Source organism: Folsomia candida, unplaced genomic scaffold (assembly GCF_002217175.1).
Source record: "Folsomia candida strain VU population unplaced genomic scaffold, ASM221717v1 Fcan01_Sc017, whole genome shotgun sequence".
NCBI lineage: Eukaryota > Metazoa > Arthropoda > Collembola > Entomobryomorpha > Isotomidae > Folsomia > Folsomia candida.
The window spans coordinates 2,429,488-2,443,411 of NW_019091209.1; the positions used below are offsets into that span (position 1 = coordinate 2,429,488).

Below are 13,924 nucleotides of genomic sequence, written 5' to 3' on the forward strand. Positions count from 1 at the left end.
AAATTTATTTATCAACATGTTCTGGCATCATGATCATCATCGTCGTGCCGGTGGTGGTCAGTGGCCGCGGAAGCCATTGGTGGGGACATTAACATTGTAGGATAGGGGAGGGCCGGGTTTATATAAGATGATGCGGACATTGTCCCTCTGTCCCAACCCCCACTTCCGCGGCCACTGTTGCTGGTCATGCTCTCGTCTGCGGCCATGATCTTTTTTGAAAAATAAAAAAAGGAACGGTTTGATGTCCGCATTCAACTTTCTCCACCACGAGAGAGTGATGCTTTCATTCTTCTATACACTCACTCACTCACCCACTCAACTAATCCTAAGCTAAACTACTGCCAAACCTATGTATGTTTGGATCCGTCTTGTTTGCCATTTTGTTGGCAAGCTCTACAAAATTGTGATGATGATGAGGTACAATTACTCTCTCAGAGGAAGAAGGAGCCACTCCTGAAATAATCCCGTAAAAAAAGAGCAGCCCCGAAATTGGGAAACTGAACAAGTTTCTTTATTCATGATGATACGATTCCACACCAACTTTCACTTTTTTTAAATCTAGACAACAAAGTATGCAGTGGTGGTGGTGGTGGTATTACGTAACGTATGTAAATATGCATGCATAATATCTACATGTACGAAATCACCTTCACATTAAGTGCTAAGTGGAGAGAAAGCAAGGGAAAAAAGACGAGACGATTACTCTGAGAGGAAAATACAAAGTCGAAATTATTCTCATGAGTGAAATGAAAGCGAAAAAGACGATGAAACGAAACGGTTGGTTTGCTATTTATCAATTGCCGTTCTGCCGCCCATTAAAGTTCGTGTTGTTGGTTGGTTGTGGTGTGGTTTCAAAATTCAGGAACATTGCCAACAGGAGAATCCAAGTCGGGATTAGATGGTGCGGGAGAGTGTAGAATGAAGGGAGAAAGTTGCTGGGGTTGAAGTAACGGTTGGTCTTTGTCGCGAAAATTTGTGAGGAAAATGTTGGCGGAGGAGGAGGATCTCTTATAGTGCAAGCCATCACCTGCACGAACGCTGCGATAAAAATGAATGGTTTGCATTACTGCAATTTTTACACAGTGAAAGTGAAACTGACCAGTCGTCATATCGACGGAGGAGGATTTGCATCTCGGACCAAGTGCCGGGATCTCGTCGCACCTCGCGGATCAGATCGTTGAGGGAGGATGCGGACGTGGCTGGTGGAAAGAATGAGGCGGTTAGAAATTGACCGGATGATTTAATAGGGCTGCGAGTGAAAGTGAAAGTAAAAGTGAAAGCGGGGTTTGTTATGCTGGTTTTGCAACAACAGTACAAAATGTGCAGGGGTACGTATAATGTAGTTTTTGGTAGTATACATCGCCGCGTGTACTGGATTCCTTCCCTTCTTCTTGATTTATTTATTTCAAAGGACCATCAAAAATCCAGAGTTATACGACCACGGAAGCAATACTCGTAGCAGAAACGTTCACAGACCGTGAAATGAGCATTGCATGCCAAATGATGGGATAGCGGGGAGAAGAGAGAGAGTGACCTTCCACTAGTTACGATGATACGGCGACCAGTGGCCGCGGACAATGTCCCCACGGTTGTTCGATCATCTGCCCATCTTATACAAACCCGGGCCTCCCCTATCCCACAATGTTACTGTCCCCACGGCTTCCGCGGCCACTGGACCACTACCACCATGGAGAGAAAGCGAGAGGGTAAAAGTCCGTCGTGGTGGAAAGTACACGTAAGAAGACGACTTCTTCGTAAAAGCAGCCGAGAAAGTCAATGAGGTAAAGACACGATGAGGCAAAGCACCACGAAAAGCAAGAGACTCGAAGGAAATGATGATATTACCGAATGGACGTGAGGCCGCGGCCAATAGAGCAATTAATGGATGAGGTCCACAAGACTCGACGGATCTCTGCCGCACTCCGAGAGACCCGGCAGCCACGCTCAGGCAGCCGAACACCGTGCCCCACAAAAGTAACAATGACGACCACTGACCCATTACGCGGGATGACAATTCCCAAAAGCTACTTTTTTATGGGGAGGAGAAAGCAGATCTCGTTCGTTGGTCCGAGCAACCAACAGTTTGCAGAGAAAGAATGAAGTGAATGAAACACGGGGATTCTCACTTTTATACCTTGGACAGGAAACGATTAATAAAAATAATAATCAACTCAATGCCGCCGAGGAGGAGGTTCAACAATCAATCTGCCTCCTTAAATAAATTTACTCGGGAAGGATTCATTTATTTCTGAGACAACCTCTCCACAGGGGGAAAGTCGAGTTTCTTTTTTTTATTTTCTTTGTACTCAATATTATTGAAAGTAGAGAGAGAGAGAGAAAAAAAACATGACATAAAAAAAAGTAAATTTGCACTCATGAAATCAGTCCAACTTTCTCTTTCTCTTTCTCTTCAAGTGTATCAATCAGTCGCAATTTTCCTAAGAGAGCGGCACACTTAAGAAGATTTATTTGGCGACAAATTTTGGAACGTTCCCGTCCACGGCGGTAGCAGCGGTGAGGAGGATAATCGTCCCGAATTGGCAGAGAGAAAGCCCTCGTTGCCCATTAGAAAGTTGGTAGGAGGTCTACCTCCTCGTCTCTCGGATTTTTTTTATCTGCACGTAAAACCCTGAGCAATAAGTGGGAAAGGTTATTCATGTTCGTTCTTTTTTCCTGGGCCGTGGTGAAAGCGGGGGGAGAAGAAGAAGGGGAAGAAGGTGTCCAAGATTTGTACATGGTACATGGCACAGTCAGATTTTTATGCCGGCCATATCCACACCACCACTTCTTGTTCCGTCGCCTCGTTAAGACCACTTCTTCTTCGTCTTCGTGTCCTCTTTGTTACGAGATGACGAGAAAGTGAAAGTGTGCCTCGTAAAGAAATTGCTGCGAGATCCGACAGCTCATCAAAATTTACATATTCTTTTTAGGTAGCCATCACTACTCTTCAAAGGAGAAAGAGAAAGCATACGGAGAAAGTGAGAATCTCCGTGATCTTTGAATTCACACAATGTCTGCACAATTTAGCTCGGAGGCCGTGGTCGTGGTCGTGGTATCACATTCATGACGCTGCTCGTTATTATTAGAGTTACTAGGGCTGCCATGGTTTGAAACTGACAAGTGAGTCTGACTTGGGGAAGTGGTGGTGGTATTATTGGGTTGTTGCTGGATGGTGGACTGTGGGCCTGGTGATGGTCTTGGCTGCTGTCGAAGGAATGAATTTTCATCTCCCTCTTCGTCCGAGGCTTCAATCTCGTACCAAGCTTTCCTCTGCTGCTGGGGCTGCCGACGCCCATTCTGCAAGAGAGGAAGAGGAAGAAGAAGAAGTGAATACATGCTTCATACAGACATCATCATCCATCAGACGGGTGAGTTTTTGCGGTTGATTGACACATAATAATAATGCTTTTTCACCAAACCAGACCAACTACTGACACATGGGGAAGGATTCGTTCGACGGAATGGTGGTGGTCGTGGTGTGGTCGTGGCTTCTCAATAATTCGGACGATTGCAAAAATAAAATTGGTTCTATTCAATCTCACTGGATACTTCGGGGAGTTTATGACTTTTGATATTTTGGTGAGTTGAAGAGAGAAAAAATCGCTAACTTTTTGAGGTCATTGGAGGATCCTGCTATTTAGAGGAGAGATCAGTGGCTGCGGAGGCTGAGGGGATGTGGGGAAGTAATCATTGTAGGATAGGGGGAGGGAGGGGTTTGTATAAGATGGGGAGATGATGGGGACATTGTCCCCGACCTTTTCGGCTTTTCCAATTTTTGTTTAAGAATTTTGGAAAGTTAAATACAGTAAAAATTTCGAAAATATGATTTTGACTTTTTATATAAATTTTCGAATTGAAAAAAGTATTTAATTTCTTGCAGGTTTGCTGCATTTCATGCACTGGAAACTAAGAACAAGAAACTGCATGTGGTTACTTGCCCCTCCGTCCCCACCCATCCTCCGCCGCCACTAAGCGAGCGAGAGATGATATATCACAGCGTTCCCAGGAAGGGAGAACATTGATTAAAAAAGATCCATAAAACTTATTGAAGCTAATCTATGCAGCCGTGGGCATTTCTCAGTTTTCCCATCGCCTTCCTTTCTCCTTTCTCCTCCTGCTTGCTTTCTCTCTCACTCTCTCTCGTGTAGCAGATCACACCACGCCGTCAGTTTCTTTCTACTATCTATCCCTACACTTTTTTCTTCAGAAACCAAGCGGTCTCTCTCTCACTCTCTCTGTGTGTCATAAATCTCTGCAAATTGCAGCCGGGTTTTGAAGAATGACATTAATTGAAAAAAGCACATCAATTGTGAATGCAAAAGATTTATGATGTTGCTTTACTTTTGTGACGTAGTGAATGGAGGCTTTATAGATTCTCGATGATGATGATGACGGAGAAACAAGCGGTGGTCGTCCTGGTGGCTGAGGGGCATTATTTTCCTCTTGGTCGTCACGTGGTGGTGGTGGTGTTGGTAAGATTTTTCCTCTTTGGAGCTGATTATTCTCTCCAAACAGATGGGTTTCTTGTCCCGTTTCGAGATGAAGTAGTTCATGATTAGATTTCGTCGTCTCAGTTACAGCCACATGTTCCTCTTCTCTGGCCGACTCGGTGTGAGAGCCGGCATCCCCGGAGGCGTGGGATGGTGGCGGAGCGAGGGCCGACTCGGTGTGGGATGCTTCGGATGATGGTGTTGGGGATGGGGAGGGGTGGGTGGTGGGGTCGTGGAGAAGACTTCTTGACTCGAGACTCATTAGCGGGCAGCTGCCTTGGGTGGTGGTGGTGGTACTTGGGAGGAGGACGGTGCTTGACGAGTGGGAAAAAGATGAGAAAGAACGCCGCAACACAGGTGTGTTTGATGTGGAAATGCTTTCTGGGAGGAGGACGACGAGGTGATCTTGTGGGGCCGAGCTGGTGTAGGAGGAGATATCTTCGTCATAGGGATGATGGAAGTTATGCTGAGTGGTGGTGGATAAGTCAATCGGGTCATGGTCACGAAGTGTGACGACGTCTAAAGTGGTGGTGGTATCGGGTAACCTGGTCGTGGTCACGGTGGTAGAATTCAGTCTGAGTCGCCCTGGTTTCGGTTTATCCTCGGTAATAATAGTGTCAACGTTAACGTCAACGTCAAAGTCAACCTTTGACACTGTGTTCCCCTTGGTGCGGGGTGATGATGATTCCTCTTCCTCGAGACACATTACTTGCCCATGACTGCGGCGTGATGATGGATGAGGTGGCGGTGGCGGTGTGGCGAGCAACACATCTGTATCACGGCACGACGATTGATGATTTTGGCACTTGTTAGAAGGAGCAGCGGAATTGGAAATAATTGGCACACGAGGTTCCCCACCACCACCACCACCGACGAGGTTGCTGTTCTTATTCAGATGCTGTTTCAAAGAGGACGCAGAACTCCCCCTGATTTCGGTATAATTCTTTTTCGGGGAGTCTATCGTCACGTCGCCACGTGTACTTTCCCGGATGAGGTCTGGAGGTCCCTGTGCAAATAAAAGAATTGGGTTACGTTACTTACTTAAGTACTCACGGGGTAGTGAAATGGGCAGTGAAAAGGAGTAGTCGATCTACTACACAGGCAGTGGCCGCGGAAGGTGTAGGGACATATGGGGACGCTAACATTGTAGGAGAGATAGGGGGAAGGGACGGGTTTATATAAGGATGCGGACATTGAATCACTGTGGGGACATTGTCCCCCTGCTTCCGCGGCCACTGATCACCACTTCGTTTTTTAAGAGATTGACTGCACATAAAGTATGACAAGATTCTTCTCCGGAGCAACCGTTACCGTTTATACAAAGCGTTCCAAACCACCGTACACGACATGACATGAGTTGATTAGGTCTGTAAGTCAGTTTATTTCTAAAGAGAGAGAGAAACTGTATACGCATGGAAACGTCCCTTTGGGGGACATATTGCATTCCACCAGCGCCACTGCCTACACTGCTCGGGTGGTGGCAGGAACCATCCGACATTTGGATGAATGGCTTCACTTCTCCTCAAGTGGCAGTAAGTAGGAGTAGCTCTTATGCGAAGAATAAGAAGACCATCTTTTCACCCTTCTTCTCTTGGTTTGGTGATAAACCGGGGAAAACAAAGATAAAAAGGGGTGTAGGAGGACATTACATGAAGATTATGTAGTTTTGACCTTTGACCGCAACCTGACGGGCATGGATTGTTTGCAGGTAAAAAATATTTACGGGGTTGATTTCAGGGCGAAATTTCCTTTAAAATGATACCCCACATGAAAATTAAGACTAAATTTAATTCTGGACCACACCTCCTCGTCTCATGGGGATGGTCCGATTATCGAACTCGATAGATAACTAAGAATGATAAGAACAATGGCGAAAACGGCGTTGAATTATGTTAAAGCGTTCTCAAAATACGGACCGACGGACAAGCAGGCAGACAGACAAAACCATCACAAAAAGCAGTTTACCCCACGTAATAACATTGCATTCCTCCATCACTACCACCACCACCATTGTAAATTGTAACCTCTGACCCTTACATTCCGCTATGACAATAGCACTCAAGAAACTCTCCACTAATTTTCTCCTTTCTCCTCTTCTTCTTCTTCCTGTGCATCAAAACTCCTCTTGACGGTTTCATTCACGTCTTATGACCACCACCACCACCGTCTTATCTGCTTTCTCCTCATCCTTACATTACAAGTGGTGGTGGTGGTGGTGGTGGTGCAGTGCAGAAGGGAGAGAAGATCCACTTTACCAAACTGTCGCTCTGAGTGCAGCCCAGAGAGAAAGAAAAGAAAACGACGACCGCCTCGTCTTTTAATGAAAGTTAGACACAGATCATACCCACCCACCCGCATTTCCTTCCTTCCTCGCCAGCTATCAAACAACGTGCGAAAGGAGGCATTCAAAAGAGAGAGAAATTGGATGAATACATAGCAGTGGCCGCGGAAGGAGGCGTGGGGACATTAACAGGGGAGGGCCAGGTTTATATAAAATGGGGAGATGATGCCGATATCGAACAACCCTGGGGACATTGTCCCTCTGTCCTTCCGCGGCCACTGGTAAAGCGAAAGAAAAGCTAACTTTGCCCCTTTCTTCATCTTCATCTTCGTCTCAAGTGCATGTAAATGTTGGTGCTCTGCTCATTCAACGAATCATCATCAACATTTAATATTTTCTACCTTAATGGACACCAAATTTGGCTCGATGACTTCCAAAATGGTGGCTGACACGACTTTCTCCGCATTGTTGTAAAATGCCGGCGAACTGAGATCGTAACCTGCTCCACCTCCACCTCCACCTGTTTCGTAATTTCCTCCTGTTTCAACCCAAAAAAATGGTATAAAATAAAATGAAATTCATCCTCAGGTGGAATTATTGTCATGTTTCTCTCACGTGACATCTTGGTCGAGGAATACGTCGACGAGGACGACGAGGACATTCGCACCGCTTGCGGAGGAGTCTCAACCACCAAATCGAGTTGATTTAGTGGCGAAGGGGAAAGAGAAAGCACGTCGTTTTCTCCCAGTCTCGACTTGTTATTCGGCAATAGCCACGGGGCAATGGAGGACTTCTGATCAGGTTGTCCCCATTTTTGCACCTCCACCTGGTTGGAATCAAAGTAGGGGAAAATAGGCACCGGGGTGCGGAACGTGGTGGTGTCGTCCTCCTCGTCGTCGCTGCTGGAGGCGGCAGAACTTTTCCTGGCGCGGTGGTGGTGGTGGTGGGAGAGGTCACCGAGACCACGACCACGTGGGTCGTCGTACCTTGGTTGAGCAGCCGCCAGGATGTGTCTGCATTGCATGAAATGAATCACATATTGGGTGAATGAAGGGGTGAGATTGTGCATAAATGAATAGGAAATGGGACGAGTGATTTGTTACGAGTAGTGGTGCGAACATGGTATGGACAAGCAATTAGTTGACGTGGTGGTGGTGGTGGAGAAAGTAAGTGAAAGCAGGGGAATTGGGGTAGGTTACCAGTGGCCGCGGAAGATTGAGGGGACATGTGGGGACATTAACATTGCGGGATAGGGGAGGGACGGGTTTGTATAAGATGATGGGGACATTGTCCGAATTACTGTGAGGACATTGTCCCTACATCTGTCCCCTCAAGCTTCCGCGGCCACTGTTACCTTACGACTGGCACTCATAGGAATTGGTGTAGGGTATGAGTGGCCGCGGAATCCGTGGGGACATCTGGGGACGTTAACATTTTAGGATAGGGGGAAGGGACGGGTTTATACAAGATGGGGAGATGATGCGGACATCGAATAACTGTGAGGACATTGTCCCCTCAACCTTCCGCAGTCATTGTTACCGTACGACTGGCACTCACTGGAGATTAAATGCATCGCCGTTAGCAATAAGAGACTCCGTGGCGATGGTGCTAATGTTGCCGGTGGTGTTCTTGTTCCTGAGAAGAAGATGCTTCGAAGCCTGTTCCGCTTGTCCCAATTTATGCTCCATGTCGGAAAATCGTGTCCCAGCGAGGTTTTCACCACCCAGAAGGGAAGAGGAACTAGCAGACTTGAGTCCGATGGAGGAGAAATTCTTTATCAGATCCGTCCTCTCCTTCGCCAACCATTTTCCGACGCGGAGCAGTTCCCTGAAATTTTATTGAATCGTATAACTTTCATCTAGATGTATGTTATGTGTGTGCAGTGGCCGCGGAAGGGTGAGGGGGGACAGAGGGGCAAAGTCCAAAGGGTTGTTTGATGTAGGCATGATCTCCCCATCTTATATAAACTTGGCCCTCCCCTATCCTACAATGGCAATGTCCCCCTATGTCCCCACGGTTTCCGCGGCCACTGATGACAGCCCGACTTAAAAGTAGCGGAGGCATGCTGCTCCACCACAAAAGTGATCGTTTTCTCACTTTAAAATAAAATTTCATACCGAAAATGACCCCGGAGTGAGTCGTGGTCTTCTTGCAGGGCTTGAAATTCTTGGAGACGGGCGTGTAACATGGTTCCGAGGGAGGCCGCGGTTTCCGCCATGGTTAAATAATTGGCGCATTCGATTTGATTGTGACGGATCGCGTAGTCCATGGGTCGCCAGCCAAGCTCTGTCTGGATAAATAAGGGAGAAACTTGTTGTTCAGGTGATAAGTCCGTAAAAAAGGTGATAAAACAGAGGCGGTATTATGGTGGTGTCATGAGTGTCGATGGTAGTACATGACATTTCACTTACTTACAATGTGATGTTTTTAAGTGCAACACTCGGATTTTGTTGAAATTTTGGAATTATGAAGTTCAATTCAATATAACCAACGTTTCTTGACGCAATTTGTCCAATGGTTAGAAATTGTCTAAATATTTTAGGCCAAAGTTGAAAAATGTGCGATTTTAACCAAGCTTAAGAAAAAAACTCGAGTTCCCTTGGTAAAAATCCCCCCGTTTTTCAACTTTGACCTGAAATATTTTGATAAATTCTGACCACTGCGTCAAGAAACATTGGTTGTATTGACTTGAACTTCATAATTTCAAAATTTCAACTAAATCCGAGTGTTGCACTTCACACCATCACATTGTTGGTTATGCATATGACGTAGCACTATGTTCTCACCTGTTGTAAAGGGTTCGCCCCACGTGAGATGAGTTCATGACATACGAGCACTTTTCCGGCCGAGGCAGCCTGAAAAAAATTGGCATGTGTCACTTATCATATTTTTAAAAAATTTAAGAAAAAATGTGCCAAACCTCGCACAACGGTGTCATCCCGGTTGACATGTCTTTCAAGTCGAGGGAAACTCCCCTCTCGGCAAGAACTTGGGTCAACCATTGGACAGCGACCAGGTTTCCGTCGCAGGCCGCGTGATGCAGGAGGGAGCGTTCCCTCTCCACCGGGACGAGCGCCTTGCCCCCAGCCAACGTTTCTAGCACCAACCATTGGAAACAGGGGAGTCTCTTTTTCTAAGGAGGAAAAAATATGCTTGATTTTTTTGACGTGCAATTAACCTCATTTAGACCAAACACGTCATATCGCGTATTTTTAAAAATTTCAGATTTCTCAAAATTTCTCATAATACGAGTGGTTTGTTGGTATTTTGTGGAAAACTCTTTGATTTTTTATAGTTTTCTTCATAAGTTTTGGAATTTTCCCTATACCGAACAATGCCAAAAAGGGGATTTTTCGTGATTTTAGGCAAAAAACTTAGAAACTGGTTGAACTAAATATTGGTTTTTTTATTGGAAATCATGAAAGATTAATTGGTTAATTCAATATTTTACTCAAGGGAGATTTCTTCTAGAATTTGCATACGTACTTTGAGCGCTTTCAAAATGGGGGTCCGTCCACTCTGGTCACGGTCGTTCAGCGCCGTGTCCGCCAAACGTCCCAGGATGGAAACTAACCACTGCAAGGTGCCAAGCTGCCCCCACCGGCCGCACAATGGAGCAAGTTTCCTCCCTTGGCGTTGACCAAGTGGCGAATCACAGTGGCGTCGAGGCCGGTAAGGTACATTTTCTAGAAAAGGACAAGAAGTATACAAATGAGAACAAAGTTTTGTCTCAAGTAGGAGACAATTGCTGCTCGGATCAGTGGCCGCGGAAGCTATGGGGACATTTGGGGATATTAATATTGTATATAGGATAGCATAACATGGGTTAAATAGCATGGCGAGATGATGCCGACATCGAACAACCGTGGGGACATTGTCCCTCTGTCCTTCCGCGTCCACTGGCTTGGAGGACATGACGCGCAAATTGATTCAATTTACATAAGATTGTTGTCTCAAGTTATGCGAAAAGTTGGCATGATTTCGACCGACGCGTCTTTCTTTCTCCTTAAACTTGTAAAACACATTATGAAAATTGTCATCAAGCTTGTTTAGCATTTCTTTTTTCGAGAGTCAACAGCTTGTCGGTCTCGTTGAAACGGGATCTTCATCACCGTCTGACGCGTGTCCTCCTAGGAAAGAGCTTTGCAAACCCAAGCAAAGTTTTCCCTAATTTGCAATACATCTCTGCCAAGACGGGTAATCGGGGAAATTTATCATATCCTCTCCGTCTCCGAGATTCCTATGCGGGAGGAGGGAGTGCAACACGTGAAAGTGAGTGGCGTGGCATACAACAGCCAGCTCAGTCTAATTAGGCACGTGCACTGGTAGAAATCTGGTGTAGTCATTGATTTCTCGGTGTTAAACTTGCTACCGGTTGGTATTAAAATTATACCAAAATTTTGCTACCGATATGGTCAAATTTCAATACCAAGTTATTAGAAGGTATCACTACCACTTTTGTATAGAGTCATTCATGAATACCGCTTGGTATTAGTTTAATACTGGATTTCTACACTGTTCGAAATCTGTTATAGTCAGGCTTCAGGCAGCAATTGATTTCTCGGTGTTAAACTTACTACCGCTTGGTATTAAAATTATGTATATACCGGTCCATAAAAATTTGCTACCAAACTAGTAAAATTTTACTACCGAGCCATTAATTACAACACGATATCGCTTATCAATACCATTTTGGAATATAGACTCATACATACATGAATAAATACCGCTTTTAACACCGGATTTCTAAGAGTGTCTCCCTGCCTGAAAAGCATGCACCTACCAATTCATCCAGCCTTCCAGATTTGATAAGCAGGAATATCTTCTGGATCCAGTCTGGTGGTTTTGGCGTGTTGAATTCGACACCATGCAATCCTCCTCCCACGTGATCACTTGATCTGCTTGAGGAGGATTGTGGTCTGCGAGGAGGTGGGTGGTGGTGGTGGTCCTCGTGGTGGTGGGTGAAAGCAGCCCCGGAAAAAAACCCAGTCTCATGCGGAACAGTGATACGGTGCGCCTTTCTCTGCTTGGTTGCCCCTTCACTGGTGGTTATCTGGTGGTCTTCCGCTGCCACACGTCCCGGGAGAGAAAGCTCTTCTACCCCATTGTTTCGCTCGAGATAGGACACTTTGTCAAATATGGACAGCTCATTCAACGCACTTAATATTGAAAATGTCCGAGGGCCTGGACCCAAAGGTGGTGGTGGTGTGGTCGTATTGTTACTCGAAAGTCTTCCCATTTTTGAGGTGGTTTTGTACTGCTGCGAAGAAGATAACATTGATTATTTGTGTTAACGATATAAAAAAGGACAGATTTTTGTTATCTCACAGACCTTATTCTTTTTTTTCTCCATGTTAATTGCACCACCATTCTGACCCTGGAATTATTTCAGGGGTGGTGTAAGTACGTAACCACGTGGTGAAGAAATTCGCGTACCTCCCAAAGGGGCAAGATTTGTGATAATGCTCTTATCGAGTAGATTGTACCACGACGACGCTTTAAAAACTCCTTTTCATCAGAACTTTAACGTATAATATTTCACTTATCTGGGGAAATGTGAGAGAGAAACGATAAGCTTCTGAAATGCATACGTATAAAATGACCCCACAACTCCATCAAACATCACACTTTGCATCGCATTACTTATTTCACTCGACAAAGTCACCACTCGTCGTCCTGATTTAATTTCCAGACGAATTTCAAATCGTTATACTTCACGTTGAACAGGACACACTCGGCTCGTCGGATGGATGGATGGATGGATGGATGTGGAGAGAGTATAATGGCAATTGTCAGAACAAAAGTTATTTACTTTCTCCTCGTTCTGAGAGAGAGAGAAAGCTCAGAGAGTTGGTTGCCGTCCAGGAGGACGTTCATAATATAGCCAACAAGTGAAGGATGATGTTGGTTGCCTGGCTGGATTTGTTCTCCAAACTGTTCCAGCTCCTTTTCCTGGAAAGTTTTGCAATTAATTCACTCCCTACAAAACTATTGTATTGACAGCGCTCTGCTTTACTCTGCTCCTTGTTGTTTGTTGAATCCGAATCTACATGATTTCATCAAGGGGAGGGAGTAATGTTACTTACTTACTTTCGGATTCTTGAATCTTGTACGTACACTTTGTCGGTTTATTTAGTAGATTACATTCCTGATTTATTATTGGTTTACCGAAATTTGTAATTGAATAATGCCCATTAAACCGCTACTACAGCCACGCTAACTGGAACGGTTTCCCTCGTTAGCGGAAACTTGTCAATCTTCTTGTTGTTAAAGGAAAATTAATTCTTGGTGTGGTGTTTGCAGATTTAAGGCGTAGGATTGGATTGGATTTATTTACGTTGTTATTACGTGGTGTTGTGTTTGGTTAGAGGTTGTGAGTGAAGGCAGGTGTGCATGCAGGTAGTAGGTAGTAAGTTGGTGGAATGGTATGCATATAGATAGACTCCTCCTTAATTTGTAGATACGGCATCTTAAGAAGAAGAAGAACGTGCCCTGGAGACAGGTAGTAAGTAGGTAGATGTGTATGGAAGGTATGTAGTAGAGGTGAGCGGGGTGCGGGTTAAACCGGGCTAAAATCGACCCGACCCCCCGTTATCTGGTCGGATTCGGGCGGATTAGGTTCAGAAATAATCGGGTCGGGTTATATCAAAATGTGTGACCTACTCAACTATAAGAGGTGGGTCGGGTTACGGGTTTACGGGTTAAAAAAACGACCCGCCCGTAATCCTGATCGAGTTCGGGTTCAGAAATTTATCTGGTCAGGTTTAGAAATTTATTGGGTCGGGCGGGTCGGTTTTTCAAAATATGTGACTCGACTAACCTCTAAGAGATGAGTCGGGTTTCAGGTCACCCCGATTAAACCCTACCCACCCGTAACCCGATCGGATTCAGAGATTTATCTGGTCGCGTTCAGAAATTTATCTGGCCGGGTTTACAATATGTCTGACCCGACTCACCTCTAGTACGTAGACAGGTATTAGCATGCTTGGTGGAGTGGATCAGGTGTACATTTGGGCGAAGGGATTATGTATTTGCTGTAAATAGTTATGTGATGTGATATCTGCATCGGATTCATTCCTCAGCCCGGAGTTTTATTTAGTTTCATGGTCTCGACTCCCTTGTTACGGGGAATTTATCAATGAAGCGAGATATT

The 13,924-nt window shown here is 45.3% G+C and overlaps 1 protein-coding gene across 3 annotated transcripts; it reads right to left on the minus strand.

The window, feature by feature from the left end:
- Positions 1-834: 834 nt before the first annotated feature.
- On the minus strand, positions 835-13,154 carry LOC110856963 (flocculation protein FLO11). Of its 3 annotated transcripts, XM_035857440.1 has the most exons (14): positions 12,858-13,154; positions 12,104-12,723; positions 11,555-12,031; positions 10,258-10,457; positions 9,692-9,904; positions 9,558-9,626; positions 8,889-9,061; positions 8,329-8,598; positions 7,387-7,784; positions 7,173-7,309; positions 4,342-5,496; positions 1,846-3,297; positions 1,100-1,199; positions 835-1,038 (listed from the first exon to the last, which is right to left on the minus strand). In XM_035857440.1, exons 5-12 carry the CDS (start codon positions 9,719-9,721, stop codon positions 3,004-3,006), a joined length of 2,526 nt encoding a protein of 841 aa, XP_035713333.1. In that variant the 5' UTR covers positions 9,722-9,904; positions 10,258-10,457; positions 11,555-12,031; positions 12,104-12,723; positions 12,858-13,154; the 3' UTR covers positions 835-1,038; positions 1,100-1,199; positions 1,846-3,003. The 3 variants fall into 3 exon arrangements, with proteins under 3 accessions (XP_035713333.1, XP_035713332.1, XP_021961246.2); XM_035857439.1 differs by having other exon boundaries at positions 11,555-12,028; positions 12,104-13,154; XM_022105554.2 differs by having other exon boundaries at positions 12,104-13,154.
- Positions 13,155-13,924: the final 770 nt, after the last annotated feature.